This window comes from Phalacrocorax carbo, chromosome 7 (assembly GCF_963921805.1).
Source record: "Phalacrocorax carbo chromosome 7, bPhaCar2.1, whole genome shotgun sequence".
Lineage (NCBI taxonomy): Eukaryota > Metazoa > Chordata > Aves > Suliformes > Phalacrocoracidae > Phalacrocorax > Phalacrocorax carbo.
In genome coordinates, this window is record NC_087519.1 from 45,203,151 (window position 1) to 45,221,181 (window position 18,031).

The window sequence follows — 18,031 nt, forward strand, 5'->3', positions numbered from 1 at the left end:
TTTGGCGTCACTGACTTGTATAGAATTTCTCAGTAGATTTAGCTGAGTAGGAGGACTTGAAATCTAGAAATCTCTGACGTGGCATAAAGCAGTAAATTCACTTTCATTTCAGATGGTATTGCAGAGAAAACTACTGGCCTTATTTATTGCTGCAGGTATTTTCCATCTGACATTTCCTTCACTCAAAACATCTCTTGTGCACAGCTCCAGAATGATTACCACTGTGGTGGTTATTGTGGAGGTATCTTTAAATAAATCTAGTAAACAGTTTGTATTGCTACCATACAGTTTTAAATTAGAGTAAAATTGTGTTGTCCAGGTTTTGGAACACCTTTGATTCTTTTCTACCCCCTTTTAATTATCACTCCCTCTGAAGGCTTGAGTCAATTTGTGCAAAAATAAAGTCCTCAGAAGAGTGCGCTAGAGAATATAATAGCGACTCTTTCATAATGTCTCTGAAAACTCCTCTTTGAGTTCAGCTGTCATCTTCCTGTGGCTTAAACCCAGTCAACTCTCACCTAAATTTTGGTCTAGCTGTATGTTATTATCAGTCAGTCTTTCACGCGTACAACTAAGAAAGGATTCCCCCCATCCAATTTGTTTTGTTTTAGAATGGTTGGTGTCAGTTTTTGTCTTGTCAGTCTCCTGTGTAGAAAAATACAATTCAGTTAAGTATAGCTTGGAATACACCTAAGCAGTGGGAGGGTTACCTAGTAGATGAAACTTTGTACCAGTATTTTCTAGCTAGTATGCAGTAGAAAACGGATGAAAGGAGGGAGCGCTTGATTTTTAAGGACTGATCTTGAATTTTGAGAAATCATTATGTAGCATCCTCAAACTTCATGGGTATTTGTGCACCCGGATTGCCTTTAAAGTTTAGGTCTCTGAACTTGCATTTAGGTCTTGCCTCTCATGTCTTTGAAGTCCAACTGAATTCTTATAATGCCAAGAGATGTTTTTCATTTTAGAGTAAAAAAGTCCTGTTTTGAACTTGGTTCTCACGAATAGGGCTTGTTACAAATGCACAGAGTTAATATTTGTCTTTCTGAGATCACTTTGCTGGAAATGAAGCAGAAAAAAACAAGCCACCCAATCCTGCTGTGTCTGTGGGAAAGGAGGTCTCACCATGCCTTTTTAGTTAGTAAGCAACGATTTAACGGTTTGTTACTACATAAGGGACCTGAATCTGAGTATGTTACAATGCATGACAGGTAAGAGAGGCAAGATGAGCAAAATAAAATGGATTGAAATATCTGCAGAATCAGAGTCTATTTCCACAAGCACTGAGAAAATAGAGCATGTTTTGAGCATTCTTGTAATATTTTTAATAACGCAGTTGGCATTAGTTCAGTTGCTCAGATTGCTGAGTTATCTGAAGCTTGTTTGTGTGAGTATTTTCCCCCTTTATTATTTCAGTAAATCAAACATCAGATTCCTGCTCACTTAGGTGTCTAAGGGAGCTAAAGTACAAAATCTCTCTGGAAGGGAAAAATTTATTCTGTGACTTAACTGATGGGGTCCTTAAAAAGAACACACAACTTATCTTTTTCTTTTTATATTAGACAACTTCAAAGCAGTGGTTAATATTTTGTTGAACATAGTCTCATAATTTAAAGCAAATGTGCAAATCATACCCCAGTAAAAAGGTTTTTGTCTTTGAGCTGTTGTTGGTGCTGCAGTGTGTATGCAGAGCTTGCCTACCATCCTGTGATGACTTTGTCCCTCTTGGGCTGCAGTCAGAGGCATTTCTTCATATTCCATATTTTAGTCTGCACTGCTAGTGTCAGTGTGTTTAGCTGATTTAAAACCCCCAAACTTTTGAGGACAGTTTTTCCATGGAGAGTAGCGTACCTTGAGAGCTCCTCTCCTTTGTTACGCATATGCAGATGTGTTTTCAAACAGAATGAGATGTCCTGCATGGATTTGGGATTCTGAGCCAGGTGTTTGTGGATGGCACAGGTCCATTTGTTTTCCTAGAAAAATCCGATAGGGCTCATGTTCCTGGCTCTTGTCTTCTTTCCTCACCCGTTCTCTTTAGAAAGGTGGGTTGTATTAATAAATGTTGCTGTATCGTACCCCTTTGTCTCTTTTAATAAAAATATAGCTTCTGAAAACCCTTTCTTGTCTTCTTAGAATCAGATTTGGAGTTTAACGTTAAAATGTTTGTTTCACTGAGGAGTTAATTTGAATATACTGACTGGAATTGTGATTACACATTTATTTAGATAGTCTACCTTCAAAAAAAGTAAAAGCTTAGTATTTAAAGGGAATGTTCTTAAATGATAGAAGTCTACAACATTAGAAAGAAAGCAGCTCTGTGTTTTGAGACTGAACTCTGTTGTACTCGGAAACAATCAGATTTTTTTGTTATTGTTTTTTGTTAGCCTTTTTTATGATTTAAGGAGAGACTGGCTTCCTGCAACACAGACTTGACTTGCAGTAAGCACCTGCTCAGATTTGTTGAATGATTTGATTTAACATTGATTATTTTGATATTTTGATATTTTCAATATCCTCTTGTTTTGAAAGCAACAGGAATAGCCATATAAATATCTATATACATATACACACACACGTGCGCACAAGTGTCTGTATATATGTATATGCAAAGTATCTCATGTATATCCTCCACAGGCATCTATAACTGGCATAAGAGCACTGCTGCTACAAGCTTCCCCCACCCCTTTTAACCCAACAAGCAGCAGTGTGTCTTGGGGTAGGAGGATGCTGGGCTGGGTGGCAGCTGCCTGCTGTGCATGGGAGCCCGGGGAGCAGTGGTGACAAACAGCATGGGCGTTCCCCGGTGGCACAGGGTCACACACCTGGCTGCTTTCTGGAGAGGTTTTGGGGAGGTGAGAGGAGGTTGGGGTTTCCTTTTGCTTAGTGATTTCAGCTCCTGGGCATTATGCCCTGGTCTTCCTGTCTCCTCCACAGAAAGATAACTTCTGTAGTCCAGGTGCCTCAGTGGTGGCCTTAGCTAATGCAAAGTCAAACTAGTTGCTTAGGATCAAATTTTAATTAAATAATAAAAGCAAGGACTAGTGGGAAAAGAGCTCAGAGTTATGGAAAGCAGAGGTTAGTAGTACTTTTGGTTTCCTATCTCCAAACCTCTTATCAGTATCAGTAACATGTAATACTTTCCTGTGTTACTAATTGTGGTGCTTTTTTAAAAATAAAACCAAACCAACTCTTTTATTCTTTTCTTCACCCACCTTCTGCTCCAGTTTTAAATTGGTGGAAATGAGGCCGTTGGTTTTCTCTGAAAGGGTCTGACTGGGGGCTTTGTTGGGTCGTGGCTAAATGACAAATGTGAGTTGTCGAAACTTGAAATCTTGCTTCAAAGGTGTGTGCTCACTGGTGTAGTTAATCTCTCCCATTTGATGCCACTTTGAAGAGTTTTTCTTTCATTAGGACTTGTGGAAGGTTTGGGAATCTCGAGGAAGGGTCTCATCTGTAGGAGAGCTTCCCCCAGCCCAAGGGAGTTGCAGTTCCTGCCTACCCACACCTGTTCTGTGCTCCAGCACCTTCTGTCTTGTCTTCCCTACAAAAGCTAGTCACTAAGTAACATGCGAAGTGATCTTTCTGCTTTCCTGCCCCTGAAATCTTAAGGGTACAAATGTGATCATAATGCTATTTTTCAAGGCAGTAGTTTGAGCCCCTCTGAAATGTGGTCTGCGCTTTTCCAGGTCAGACCATCTGCAGATACAAGATCTCAAATTAGACAAATCCAGAACCTCGTTATTCTGAGAGGTGTTATTTAATTGCATTCTTAGCATGTTTAAGTAAACATGGTGTTGGAAGGGAGGAAACCATGAGGTGCAGCTATCGTGAGGCAACATCGGGAGGAAGGAAGTCATGCAGCGTGCAGCAGGCAGCTGCACAGCGGGGCAAGGAGCTAGAGCTTTCCCATGTGCGTTACCAGCGTCACGGGTGCTGCTGCCCCGTCTCCCAGAAGCAGCACACCCCATCTGTGCTCAGCAAAGCAGTGAGCACTCAATGCTGGAGTTTCCAGCGTTGGACTAACTCATTTTTCCAGATGAGCTGTGGTTTGGTTAGCACAGTCTTCCACTGCCCATGTACTGCTGTAGAGGCGTACTTACTGTAGGGGTTTTGGGTAATTATTTATATTGCAGGGACTTTATACAGCTTTCAAATGTATTTGTTATTTTCATTCAAAAGCCAAATAAAGTATCTGATAGTTAGACACTTAAACTTTACTTTTCTCAGCTGCTGCAGAGTCCTGTGTTTTAAGAGCCCAATGTATGGGAATGACTCTGGTGATGCCAAATTGCCCGACAGAAGTCTGCATCAGAGGGTTCAAATAATTACCTGCGCTCAGATAACTTTATTTTAGTTGCTGCACATGTCAGTTCCTGAGCACCAAACTCACTTGTTTTTAGGCACTTAAAAGTGGTGTCATTGAAATTCTTAGATGGATAAACACCTTGATTTATGGTGGGCTTTTTTCCCTTCAAAAGAGGTTATGTTCTGCATACATGTGAAACTGCAGAGTCAGCACTGTGATTTTTAATGTACATAATCACCTCTAGGTGTTTGATTTGTGGTGATGTTGAGTTCTACATCTCTGAAAATGTAGTTCTGCTTTTTATGGACATAGAATTGGGGAGTTATTTTTATATTTTTGCACTAATAAATATTGCAGTGTTAGCAAAGGACTCATTTAGAAACAGAATTAACTGTCTGTTTTCTTAACTGTAGAGCCGTCTCCTTCTAGTTGTTTAACACCACCTCCCCCACCCAAAAAAACCAGATTGCCCGTTGAGAATAAGCTGCTTGAAGCAGATCAGTCGTTCTGTGAAATCTCCTGAAGTTCACATAGAACAGATGAGGAATTAATCTGTAGTTAATTTATGTGGATCTCAGTGCGGTCCTGACCAGGGTAACTTCATGTTACTTTCTTGTGAGTTGCACAAATGTCTGTCCTTCATTTATCCCTTTTGTTAAGAGAATTTTAATACAGAGCTGCGCATGGAAGTGCCGTTCAAAAGTAAGAATTCACAGCATTTCTTGAAATAATTGAAATAACATCCAGGTTTAGCAGAAAAAGGTCAACCTGCCCTGGGTGTTCTCTTTTCTTTGGGCTATCAAATAAGTCGTTTACGCAATCTTTAGTTAAAAAAAAAAAAAAAAAAGAAGTGGCTGTTGCTGGCCTAATACCTAAAACTCTAAAAATGCAATTTGCTGTTGATCACAATGTTATTTAGTTTCTACTGCACTCATTGTCAATGAGCTTCATGAAAGATTGTAAAAAACCCAACCAAACATGAGAGAAATGTCCTTGGGTAAATAAGCCCTTAGCCCTTGATCGTAGGCAGTTGGGTGTGCAATTCAAACGAGGTATCCTGTTAATTACAACCAGCGCATCTGATAACAAATGCCTGTGGCCTCCTGGCATCTGGCTTTGTAACCTGGGGGTGCACAGGCTTTGGTGGTCATGGGAGCCAAAGCTGAGGTAGGTTGGTCTTGTATGACCTACCTCCCTGGTGTGCCTGTTCCATGGACTTGCTTGCTGGGGCACGGTGCTCCCATTTCACTAAACAGAGTGATGGCTGTCAGGGACTGGAGGGCTCAGCAGCGGGGGCAAGCCGAGCCCTGCTCAGTCTTGTGTTTGTAGTGGTCAGAGGTAAGTGGCACAGGCAGGAAGTTGCAAGTAATAGTCACACGGACTCCAAAAATACAGGCATGTGAAATGTGGTTTGAATTTTGTTTGTGTGTGTTCTTGTATACAGTGACCAGAGTTTTACTTTGGGCTGTTTTCACATTTGTCATAAGGCACAAACTTGAGCAGCAGGAGCAGCGGCAGTGGAAGTGGTTAGTTCACTGACTGCAGGATTCGGTGGTTTTGCTTTTCAGTGCTAAGTGTAGTTGAGTGTAGCTCTGAGGACAATTGAGTCTTGGCTTAGTGTCTCAGGCAGTGTCTGAAGGAAATATTTGTATATTTGCGCATGCATATGTATACCTCAGTGTCTGCCTGCATGCTATGCTGGCAATGTTTGTACAGTATGTGTATTCCTTGGAGGAAAAGCACCCTTGTTTCTCTCAAGTGGAAAATAATAGAATGCAAAAAACTTGACTTTCTTATTCTATGATTTGACGCTTCCCAAAACAACCTAAGCTCTTTTCTTTAGGCCAGAACAAAAGCATGCAGGAACACTTTCATAACCATTTTTTCCTTCAGAAGTACCACATATAAGTCGTCTTTTAAATGTCTCTTGCCAGGATTTCCCTCTCTGTCTTTGCCCCAGCACAGTGAGCTCTGAGCTTTGGCATTAGAATCATAGAATCATTAAGGTTGGGGAAGACCTCTAGGATCATTAAGTCCAACCATCAACCCAACACTACCATGTCTCCTAAATCATGCCCTGAAGTGTCATGTCTGCATGTCTTCCAAATTCTTCCAGGGATGGTGACTCCACCACCTCTCTGGGCAGCCTGTTCCAGTGCCTGACCACTCTTTCAGTAAAGAAATTTTTCCTAATATCCAATCTAAACCTCCCCTGTCATAGCTTGAAGCCATTGCCTCTCATTCTATTGCTAGTAACTTGGGAGAAGAGGCCAACACCCACCTCGCTACAACCTCCTTTCAGGTAGTTGTAAAGAGCAATAAGGTCTCCCCTCAGCCTCCTCCAGACTAAATAGCCCCAGTTCCCTCAACCTCTCCTCATAAGACCTGCTCTCCAGACCCTTCATCAGCTTCGTTGCCCCACTGCATCATGACTTCAGTACTTTCCGTCTTTACTCTTCTGAAGGGATTCAGTTGTAGGATCATTACCTGCTCCTTGCTTGAGAAGATAAGCTGTTCGGCCATTCTGCAAGAGGTGCCATTCCCTGCAAGAAAGAGGGTGAGGGAGGTCCTGTGCTGCCGTCCCTGGGATGCCACAGGATGCGATACAGCACGGGTGAAGCTTCAGGGAACGGATGACCTGACGCATTTTGCCTGAGCTCTTGAGTTGGCGTCTTCTGCTTGAGATAGAGAAGTGCTTGGGTTTTTTGTTGGCATGGTTTCTCTTGTTAGCAGAAAGCAAAAGTAGTCAGTGTGAAGATCAGACTCCTTTAGGTGCTCTGCATTGCCTTCAAAAATATATAATGTCCATACTTCTGTATTTAACCGCAACAGTGGTAACACTACCACGTCACTTCATTTGGGTAAGAGGAAAGCATTTTCCCCTCTTGCCTCCACTCCCCCACCCCATGTCATTTAGTACCTCTTGCTCGCCTGGTGGAGCACATTTACAGGAAACTTCTCTGTGTGGTGCTTGTGCCTGTACGCACCAGCCTTGTTTAGCATACTGTTGTTTTTTTGTATTTTTTGGGGAGGATGATTGAGATAGTTTTGAAGCAGTAACTTTCATGCTTGTGGGTCTGTAACTCCGAATCACTCTGAAAGAAAAGTATTTGCTTTCTGAGGGTGCCATGCTTGACTGTAGCCCTTCTAATGTTTACTTTTAAGTGTAGTTTTCACTAATCTTGGGGAAAGAAGAAAAATCACATTTGCTTAATTTGCAGATCAGTCTTACGTTTAAGTGTTCAGAGATGGTAGCCAGCTTGGGCAGGAGTGAGGAAGTTCAGCGGATGCAGTTCAGTAGCACACAAGGAAAAAATACTTCCAAAATGTGGGTGGTTAGTGGAAACAGAGTTTGGATGAACATTCAGTAGATACAAGCATTACTATATCCTGTTGCTATTCTGTAAATAGAGATTTTGTAAAGACATACAGTTTCTTAAGAACATCAGTGTTAGGTCAGAAATAAACTGAGCTTTTGGAGAGTTTTTTGACCTTGGTTATTTGATAGATACACCTTTAGAGCTTAGGAGTTCTTTGGTTTGTTTTTTTTAATGCATCAGTGAGATGCAAGTAATGGTCTGGAAACAGATGAAGGAGGTTTGGAAGAATTAATGTAAGGAAAGCATAGGTTCTGTGTGATTAATTGGGTTGAGAGGCTCTGTGTGGTATGCTTTTCCTGTTTCTCTTGCTTGTAAGCAGATTACCCTTTCCTGTTTTTATGAAGCAACATTATCATAAAGGAAAATTTTGATTTAAGTATCAGCAGTGTGAAAACTGAGATTTCCTTCTTTGGCTTCCAGATTATATTAAATTTGAAAACACTCCGAATAAAACAAAAGTGTGCATCTGTCAGTACTAAAGAACAAAAACCAGCTTTTGTCTTCATCCGCCAGAACACTGGGTGCTGCAAGCTGTTTGCTCAGAAATAGCCTGTTGGCTGTGTGGGTGAAAGAGTTTTCTGTCTTTGTTCTTGCACTGAACAGGTAGCCCCAAACGATGAAGCTGTGGTAACGCTGCTTTGTGAATGGGCTGTGAGCTGTAAAAGGTCGGGTAAGCACAGGGCCATGGCTGTAGCCAAACTCCTGGAGAAGAGGCAAGCAGAAATAGAAGCAGAAGTAAGTTATTTCCACTTTTAGAATAGAGTGAACAGTATGCTTAAAAAGTAAGATATTTTGAAGGAAATAATACTTTAATCTCTACTCATTACCAAGCAAGTAAGTTTGATGGCATTTGGAGCACTGGGGATTTTTGTCATCAATTTACAGTTTTTAAATTCTAGGTAAATTTAAAATGAAAAAGCCTTCTGTTTAAAATAAGAAGAAATTGCAGCCTAACTCAGAATGGTCTATGTTAGCTGATTTATATCTGTTTGAAGTATTTTACTCTGTGAACTACTTGTCCAAATAAAGGGGTGCCACTGTAACTGGAGTCCCTTAAAAAGAGGGGTGTGGGTCTGGCTGGTGGGGCAGGCTGGCTGGTGGGGCAGGGCTGTTCAGCTGGTGGGGGGGGCTCTGGGAAGGTTCTAAAACTAAGATCCGTTTTGAGGTAAAATTCGAGCGTAACTTTAAATCTTGCATCCTGTAGAACTCCTTTGTTTTCAGGGGAAATGAAATGTTTCACTGGAGAAGCAGGGTGCTGTAGTGACATCTTTGATGTAAACTGTTGTCTCTATGTTGTGGCAAATGATCCTACTCCAGCTTGCATAAGGTGATGCTTCTCCTTGAAACTTTGGTAATACTAAATCTGCTCGGTAGTGAGGATTAAATAGAGGCAGTGTGCTCACCGCAGCCTTGCTGCAGCTTTCTGGACCAGTGGTGCTCCCTGCAGCCCGGAGCACTGCTGCCTTGGCTTCACCTCCTGCATCCATCCAGTGCTGGCAGTCAGAGTTTTTACTGGATGCGTGTTCTGTTTAGGGTTTGGGGTTTTTTTTTGTTTTCTTCCCTAGAAAAAAGGTTCCCCAGGAAGGTGGTGTGTGATGTCTGTTCACCCTGGGTGCGGGGACAGGACAGAGACATGAAAGCACTCTCAGAAGTGAGTCTGTGCAGTCAGAAGTACAGACAGCGTGAGGTGCAAAATGACGATCACTTTCCAAAGCCTCTCTGCTTTGTCTGCTCCTCGCCACAAGCCATTAGTTAGGGGGAAGGGTGTTTACTGTATCGTTTCTGCCTCACTTGTACCAAAATCACTCAAAGCAGAGATATTGGTTGTGATTATTATTATTATAGTTAGTGTAATTTACACAAAGAGGAGTTACCTTTTCTATTCACATTGGTCCTCTAAGTTCTGTATCTTAAATTTTTGCTTTTATATGAAACAGTGTTGTTGCAGGTGATGGTACATGTCTTGGGCATTCCTTTTCAATAAATAATCCAAAGCGATTAAATAAAACACCTTAGAAATAACCGAACTAGGTAATGGGAAAAACCTGTCGTTCTAGAGCAAGTGTGGATGTTATGAAGAGGTAGGAAACAGTCACATGTATAGTTGCCTCAGATGCAAATTATGGGAATATTACATGCATTTGTGTGTAGATACATGTTTTTTTTTTTTTATTTGTTTAACTGTGCAGAGATGTGGTGAATCTGAAGTCCTAGATGAAAAGGAATCTCTGTCTTCAGCCTCCTTGACAGGTTCCAGTCTTCCTGTTTTTCAGAATGTCCTGCTGAGGTTTTTAGATACACAAGCTCCCTCATTATGTGAGTATTAACTAATTTATGTTCCAGAGTAGGTCAGAAGCAACTGGTCTGCTGTCTGGCCGCTGAAGTTCTTGTTTTTTCTGTAGGGGGTGTATCACAGTTTTCATGATTACCTGCTCTGTTTTCATATGCACATTTTGTTTTTTAATCTCCTGCCATCTTATAGGATCTTTCTGTGATTTTTATTTCTTTCTTTTTACAAAAGGAAAATTAGCAGAAGCTGTTTATTTGTGTTTAAGCTGCAAGAGATTTGGGAAAACTACCTGCAGTCTATGCACATTTAACATCAAACACGTGCCTCGTTTTGACACATCCACATTCGAAGTGACTGACTTGGAAATTACACACAAGTGTTAAAGTTGGAAGCTGTTAGCTGACAAATAGGGGATTAAAAAAAGGATTGTTGTTCATTGTAGGTTGCTCTGTGAAATGTCTTGGACTAATAAAACTGCCTGATACTGTAGCTTCTGTTTCTGGTATCTCAAGTACTGCTAGTTAGTACAGGTGGTGTGGTGGTTTTTTTCTTTTTTTTTTTTCTGGTGCCTTTAAAGGGAATTTTAAGTGGTTTGAAACATGATACTGAACACTCTCAACATCCCAAAAAGGAGAAACTTCTTAACTATTTGTTGCAGACTCTGAGGTATTGGTAGTGCTCTATTTTTGTGCCAGTGGTGACCCTGGTTTTAATAAACCATCCAAACTATTTGTGTTATTTAGACTTGTGTTTCTGATGTGCTTGTTTCAAATGTGGTACCATCCTTCTTCACCCGGCTAGCTCTGCAAGGCAGGGTAGGGAGGGCAGCTGGGGAATGTTTTGCTTGCTTGAAATATTCTTTGGTATTTTTGAGCATTGAACAAGTTTTGTGGTATTGTATTGTTTTTACAGTGGCTGAGCTTCTGTGTCTCCAAGAACGAAAAGCATGTAACCACTATATTTTGAAAGAGGGCAGATCGCCTGGTCTGCAGGTGTGGGTTATACGATGCTCGTCCACCAGCACCCAGTCTGTACGCCTTGCTTTTGAGGGGTGGGTCACGGAGGGCAGCTCTGGACGAGTGGGTCCTGGGGGCTGCAGAGGAGAGTTCTGACCCTGAACTGGTGTGCTCTTGGGCTCACTGTTACAGCTTCTCTGCTGCAGTGTACTGAGAATTTTTAAATAGAAATAGTATTATATAACTGAACTAATTTGAACTTGTAGAGCACAATTTGCTTTTAAATAAATGTTGATGATTCGGATTTGGTAGTTCTGTAGCTGGAGGTTTTGTTGCCCAATAGGGTTGGAGTGGTATAAAGATATTTTCTGTTAACTGCAATGTTGCAAACCTTTCTGTGGTATAGAACAAGTCAAATTAAATGTAGCTGTGACAAATTAAAACTTAATAACAAAATTTTACATGTTGTATTTCCCTAGGTTTTGCTTTGTCACTGGCAAAATAACATGCATTTATTTTAATAAACTTTTTCCTGATGTGCGTGAGCATGTTTAATAGATAAAGTACACCTCACTACCAAGCTTTAATAAAATATTGCTTTTACGTCTTGGAGGCCTGGCATGCAGAGATCTTGAGTTCTTTGAGCATATTTCAAAAGGTCTTCTGTTATGAATACAAAAGCACTATAGATAAGACAGTAACATTTACTATAGTAATATAATTTAGGAGGAAAGGACAATTGTTGGGTGATCTGTTATAATCCAAAGCTTCAGCTTTAATTTTTCTTCACACAAGGAATTTCCTCACCCTCTTCCACCCTCTTTTTAATTTTTAGAAGTATTTGAACTGCTGACACCCTCCCCCAACTGAGGCAGATGTGTATGGTGTAGGGTGCACTGGAATCCAGTGCTGTCTTAAGTCTGTCCCCTGAAGTGTCTGGAGCGAGTGGCAAAGCAAAAAATGCAAATTAGATGGGAAATGGTTTGTTCTTTGGAGACAAAGAGAAACTGTGCAAGATGCCTGCGACATTTTTAGTAGGCCTTTAAAATTAATTTGCTGGGGTTTGCAATCTGGAGAGTTGAAACCCAAATATCTATAAGTTGAAACTACAGTCTAACTTTTTTTTATTTTTTTGGTAGCTGACCCTAATAGTGACCACGAGAAGACAGAGTTTGTGAATTTGGTGCTGCTTTTTTCTGAATTCACTCGGCATGATGTTTTCTCCCATGATGCATATATGTGCACTTTAATATCACGCGGAGACTTGTCAGTCACTGCAACTACTAGACCACGTTCACCTAACGGGGAAACTGTGGATGAACACTATTCTAAGGATCATGATGTGAAACTGGAGGTAACACTTCATGCTATTTCTCCCATGTTTGGTACTCTGTTCCGCTAAATGTAGATTTTCGCTGAAGCATTAGTATTTCAGATATGAGATACTAACTTTTTTAATCCTGTGTCTCCTTGTCTCTTTCTTCTTCTCTGAGAAGACTGAAAGTGATCCATTAAATTAATTCTAGTATATAGCTGTAAATATTGCTGTTTTGGTGCAAATACGCTGAACTGATCACTAGTTGTCTATTGATTTAAATAACTTGGGACAAACAAAAAGACACAATGTAGACTTCTAAATGTACCAATGGAAAACCTGATTTTCAGATGTGCTTCAGTGAAGAGAAGGGAGAGGTTTAGTAGGAGGAGTTAGTGGGGAGCCTGGAGTAAGCCCCATGTCTTCTGTGTAGCATGGGGCATGCTGGCACAGCACAGGCATGAGCGATGGGCAGCCTGGTAATCTGCTCACAGATGTTCAGGAGCATACTGTGTGCTACACAGCCAGCGACTGAAGACCATGAAGCCAAACCTCACGACTCATACGTGCACAGTCCAGGTGCAATCTTTAGTCTTCCATCAGATAAGCAGTTTGTAACCTTCTCTAGAACTAGTGCAGGAAGAGGGCAATTTTAAACTCAAGACTGTGGATCACGGTTGTACTCGTATGATGAGATGTAGCCTGTTGTTCCGCTGCGCAGTCCATGTGGAGCCTGTGGGCAGCTGAAGCATCCTCTTATATTTCTTTTGTATATCTCTTACATTGGTCTTATGGCCAAATTTGCTCTGAAATATAGGGGGTTTCTACAAGTTGCCTTTTGTGGTAGAGCAAAGTAGGAAATACATCTTGGGAGGGTGCAAGAGTCAGCTTCCTGTTCTGTAGGTGTTCCTGCAGCAGAATTACTCACAGGGATATACTGTGAAGTTTTGTTTCCCCCTGTGGCTTTTGTGGATTTAGGCTTGAGAAATGCTTTTATGAATTAAGGCTTACAAAGATTTGAAAGTCAGTATCTGAAAACTTCTTAACATCAGTACTTTTTTCTTAGTTCTTAAATAGGTGGAGTGCTTGGGTTTACCTGTGATCAAATAAATGGGTCTTCAGTAAAATATGACTGATATTTGTTTTTCTCTCTGGCAATTATTAGGATCATAGTATTATGGAACATATGGGCATTGACCCAGGAACCGCTAGTATTTTTGATGATGTAGACAAGAGTGACTTTAAGGCAGATTTTGGTTCGGAATTTCCAGTAGGTTTAATTTTTGATTTTCTGCATGCCTTTGGTGCCTGTGTCTGCTGCTTGCTGTTGCCACTGAACGTCTCCCCATGCCCCTAGCACCATCTTGCTTCTTCCATTGACAGCCAATGTCCTTTGCCATCCAGTCCCTGCCGCTGTCTTCCGTGTCAGCACATTGCCTCCTTTCTCTGCATCTCCGCTGTATGACAACTTACTACTCTTCTGTGCTTCCTCTAGTTGTCCACCTGCACACACACGTGCACGCACACTCCTCTATTCCTCCTTCCCTTCCTCCTCAGCATATTTGGAGTGCTGTGATTTACAGTTCGGCATGAACTAATATGCAGATCTACCAACTTCTTTGACATCGAGGAACTCCATTGATACCATTTGCTTTTCAAGTGACTGTTTTGTGTTTTGACTCTCTTCCAAATCTATTTCCCTCTCCTTACTGTTAGCCTGATTTTGCATTACTCTTGAATCTCCTAGTTTCTTCCTTTGGACTGGTCCTTGTTCTGTATCCGCATGGACTCCTGTGCCCAGACCGATAAGTGCAGATTCACTTGCAGGATATTGGGACCCTGTTTCTGCCTGACATCTCTCACATTGGTGGTTTCAAGCATATCCATGCCTGCTTACAATGTCTCTTGTCACCTTCCACTTCACCCTTTTCATTATTTTCTCTCAGTCACTGGACTATCTCTTTGTGGTTTCTGTGTCATAAGAAGTGTGGAGATTGCTCCGAATCGTAATGCTTTTTTGCCTGACTGAATACTGCTAGTTTAAAATTTGTCTAATAACAATGGAGATATGCATAGAGATATAATGTGTGTATGAATCTTAAATTTCGGGCTTCATTATGATTGCCTTTGCTTTGTCTATCTTTGAAAAACCTCAGATGATTAAAAAGTAACTGTAAGCAAGAGCAAAACCGTATCTCTGAATGCAATTGCTGAATTTTGAAAGCTAGAGGTTACAGTTGCCTTAAATGTTTGTTTTACATGACTTAGATTTTTTCTCCGATGCCTGGGGAGTCTTGTGAGAATGTGAACTCTTCTTTAGACAGAAGAATTTCAGTTACCAGCGAGAAGTCAGTCAAGAGGGAAAGACTGAGAGAACTGATTTTTCCATCCAATTATGACCTCCTTCGCCATTTGCAATACGCAACACATTTCCCTATACCTCTGGTGAGTGACCTCTGTACTTGTGTGTGTAACGGTACTGCCTGATGTGACAGCAAAGCATTTACAGGAAGAAAAGTTCTCTATCTGAAGAGGGCTGGGCTGTGTCACCTCTGCCCAGGGGCTCCTGGTCGATTTGTGTGATGCTGCTGCTGCCGGCACGCACACGCTGTGCGCTGCGGGGTGGCTTTAGTGCAGTGCATGGGCACCTTTGTTTTATTGAAAGGGGGTTGGCCGGAAGAATGCGTAAGAGAGATAATAATGTGTGATTACTCACTCAGGTTAAGGAGACAGGCACCACAATAAAACCACCACGTTCTAAGGTCTAATAAAAGCTTGCTAGATAGAAAATTTGATATTGTGGACAGATGGTTTAATACCAAAATATCTGAAAAAAATAGTTCTGAAATGTAAGGGACAGGATGGTGTTATTTCCTCCCACCCACTCCTCGCTGTTTCTAGTGTGGATTTTTGGCTGCTGCTGTTGTGTTTGTCTATAGGCTCATGAGAACTGAAGAAAGCCCCACGAATAACATTCCAGATCCCAAACCCTCATTCAGATCACTTGTCATGTCTTCTACTGTGCTGGAAAAAGAGCCCAAATACTGAACAAGTCTCCAACCGGAATGTATCTCGAGGTTTTTTTTTTCTAAAACAACAACAATAACTGTTTAACAATATTAAATCCTGTCAATCCAGGAAGTGTCATGTGAGAGTATGATGTGATAACCACACTTCTCTTTGCTTTACATTTCTTACTCCACAAAGTTTGGCTTCTGATTTGTTGCAGGTGAATTGTTATGAGCTTACTGAATGAGCTATTTCTGTTTGGGACAGTTTTGAATGTTTGCTTAAAGTTTGATTCATATTTTGTCCATTTTAAGGATTACAGAAAAGTTGATTTGATTTGGTTTTGTTTCTGAAATATTTCTGGTTTACAGATGGAGCTAATCCAGGTAGCTGGGTTTTGCCTATGGAAATTGATTATTTTTTTTTTAAATTTTGAGTATTGATTATTCTACATATGCATTGTTTTTGGAGGTGATTGTAAATTAGAATATTAATAAACTTAGTTGCTGTGTTACAGATTTTTATTTAAAAAGGAAGCAAAGAGAGCACACTGGATATTTATACTTTATCTTAATTTTAAATTTTTTTGAATTTTCTGTAATAACGTGTTTAGCTTTTTTCATATTCATTGAAGCAGCAGGAAGGAAAGGCAATGGAACTTAGCAAGAACGAGAAATTTATTTATAAAAACTGCAGGTGTGATGTAAGCAGATACAATAATTTTAATCAGTGCAGCTTAAAATCATTCTGGAGTAAATAATACCCTCTAAAATGCTTTTTGGTTAATTGTATATGTGAAAGCTTTGCAGCTGAAGAACTGCTATTAAATAATATCTTCACTTGATTGCACCAAGTCATTTAATATAGTAAGTATGCAATATTTAACTTAGAAAAGGTGGATTCCGGTGTTTACCATAAATAATTATAAGGTATGTTTGAGTCTGTCTGAACACGTCGTATTCTTAAGTGTTGCTGATCCCTGGTAGGTCATCGCTGGTACATTGAACTATTTCTGAAGGGCTTTATCAAACATTCTGCTATTTCAGACCTACTCTGTGAACTTATAACAGAGTGATAGGTATTTTGCAACACTTTTCCCTCTGCTTAGGCTTATGATTCAGCAGAAGTGTTGTTGACCATGACAGCCGTGCTTGCAGTTGCTCAACGGCTGTTTATACTGCGGATTTGCCCACACTTCTGATGTATTTTAGAATCAGTAGTTTTGCACCTGCTCTTCATTTCTGTGTCGTACCACTTCGCCTGTGAAAACCTCTGCTGCTTTGGGCGCTGCAAAAGTCTCGGTAAATTTCATTCTGAATGATTTGGAAAGATGGTAATACAGAATAGGGTCAAAACAGAGGTTTGATACTGCAAACAGCAAGGTCAATTCTTTAGCTTTAAAGAGAGCTTGTTTCACAGAGCAGCTGGTTATGGTATCGGTTTGGCTCAAAGTGTAGGGAATACGAACAATGTGGTATGGAACAAAACACAGCAGGTAGCCTGCAGTAATGAGCAGTATGTTGATGAGGGTTTTCTTCACATTTGCATAACTCTCGCTGTATTTGTGTCGGTAGAGTTGTCTAACAACAAGGAAATTGGAAATCAGTATCACAGCTGAAAAATTCAGGAATATTGCTGTGCATATGAAGTTAGTAAACACGTGCCAGTCTCTTCCAAATTTTGTTTTGAAATCAATGCATCCTGCACCAGGTCTTTCTTCAATGGTTTTTATTGGAATAGCCATGTTAGGCACTGTTATAAGGAGAACCATTGTCCATACAACTGCAGACAACATCTTGGCAAATCCAGGCCCTTGAATGCGGTAGACCTTAGAACTGTGTGTTAGCTGAAGGCAACGATCCATGCTTACAAATCCCAAAAATATAATTGATAAATACATGTTCAGGTAGATGAAACAGGCTGTAACTTGACAGTGGAATATTCTGAGTTCCCAGGACGCAACTCCTAGGTCAACAATAATCTTTACTGGCAATGCCAAAGTCAACAAAAAATCCGCTGTTAAGAGATTAATTAAGTAGATGCTCATACATTTCTGTTTCTGATCTTTTTGTGTGAATGCCCATAGTGCAAAACAACTTCCAATAAATCCCATGAGAAAAATCAAGTAGTAAAAATAGGTAAAAGGTTCCATATCTTCTCTGATGTGGCATTGTGAAACATTGCTTGTCATTGTAAACTTCTTGTGCAAGTTGGTTTTGCTACGAGGAGATATCAAGAACCTACAAAAAGAACCAAGATGGCGTCAATGACATCAACTTCTGAGCAACAGTAGTTATTCTCTGAGAATTTTGTTTGATTAATTTTGGGGAAAAAATGCAATTGGGAAGAAATATTTCTCTGTCTTTTCATGCTGCTTCACAGATATTCAAGAGGGTTTTGATCTCATGTTGGAAAAGTTTGGAAATGTATTAGGATTAGTTCCTGAAAGCATATAGACTTCTGAGAAACTTCTCCACTAGAGTCGTCTTTCTGATCGAGTGTGTGATTCAACCCCCTTCTCCAACCAATCAAAACACCAGAGAAAAAGATTTGAATCTGTTTAAGATGAAACATCTGGTTAATAATGGTCACACTAAAACTTCATAACTTGTGAACAATTGAAACTATACCTTAAAAAAGGCTAATATTTGTAGCAGTCTTGATCTATAAAAATGTATTGGGAGTTTTGAAGTTAATGTACTGTCAAAACAATACACAGATGTGTCAGACAGATGGGTGAATAGTTCTAATCAGTCCTAAGTTTTTGCAACCTGC

At 40.4% G+C, this 18,031-nt stretch overlaps 2 protein-coding genes across 3 annotated transcripts in view; one reads left to right on the forward strand and one right to left on the reverse strand.

The window, feature by feature from the left end:
• The window catches only part of MED12L (mediator complex subunit 12L), a 154,228-nt gene that overhangs the window by 23,612 nt on the left and 112,585 nt on the right, over positions 1–18,031 (forward strand). For both annotated transcript variants that reach the window (XM_064457797.1, XM_064457798.1), the window contains exons 11-15: positions 8,290–8,421; positions 9,876–10,002; positions 12,072–12,286; positions 13,413–13,517; positions 14,516–14,692. In XM_064457797.1, the coding sequence (XP_064313867.1) occupies positions 8,290–8,421; positions 9,876–10,002; positions 12,072–12,286; positions 13,413–13,517; positions 14,516–14,692 (756 nt within the window). The remainder of the gene's footprint in view (positions 1–8,289; positions 8,422–9,875; positions 10,003–12,071; positions 12,287–13,412; positions 13,518–14,515; positions 14,693–18,031) is intronic.
• GPR171 (G protein-coupled receptor 171) lies at positions 15,969–17,447 on the reverse strand. The gene has a single exon (XM_064457803.1). The coding sequence runs from the start codon at positions 17,445–17,447 to the stop codon at positions 16,470–16,472; it is 978 nt and encodes a 325-aa protein (XP_064313873.1). The 3' UTR covers positions 15,969–16,469.

Bases quoted from the DNA above. Each gene is read 5' to 3' on its own strand.
- GPR171 (XM_064457803.1), bottom strand. From the start codon at position 17,447: ATGACAAGCAATGTTTCACAATGCCACATCAGAGAAGATATGGAACCT.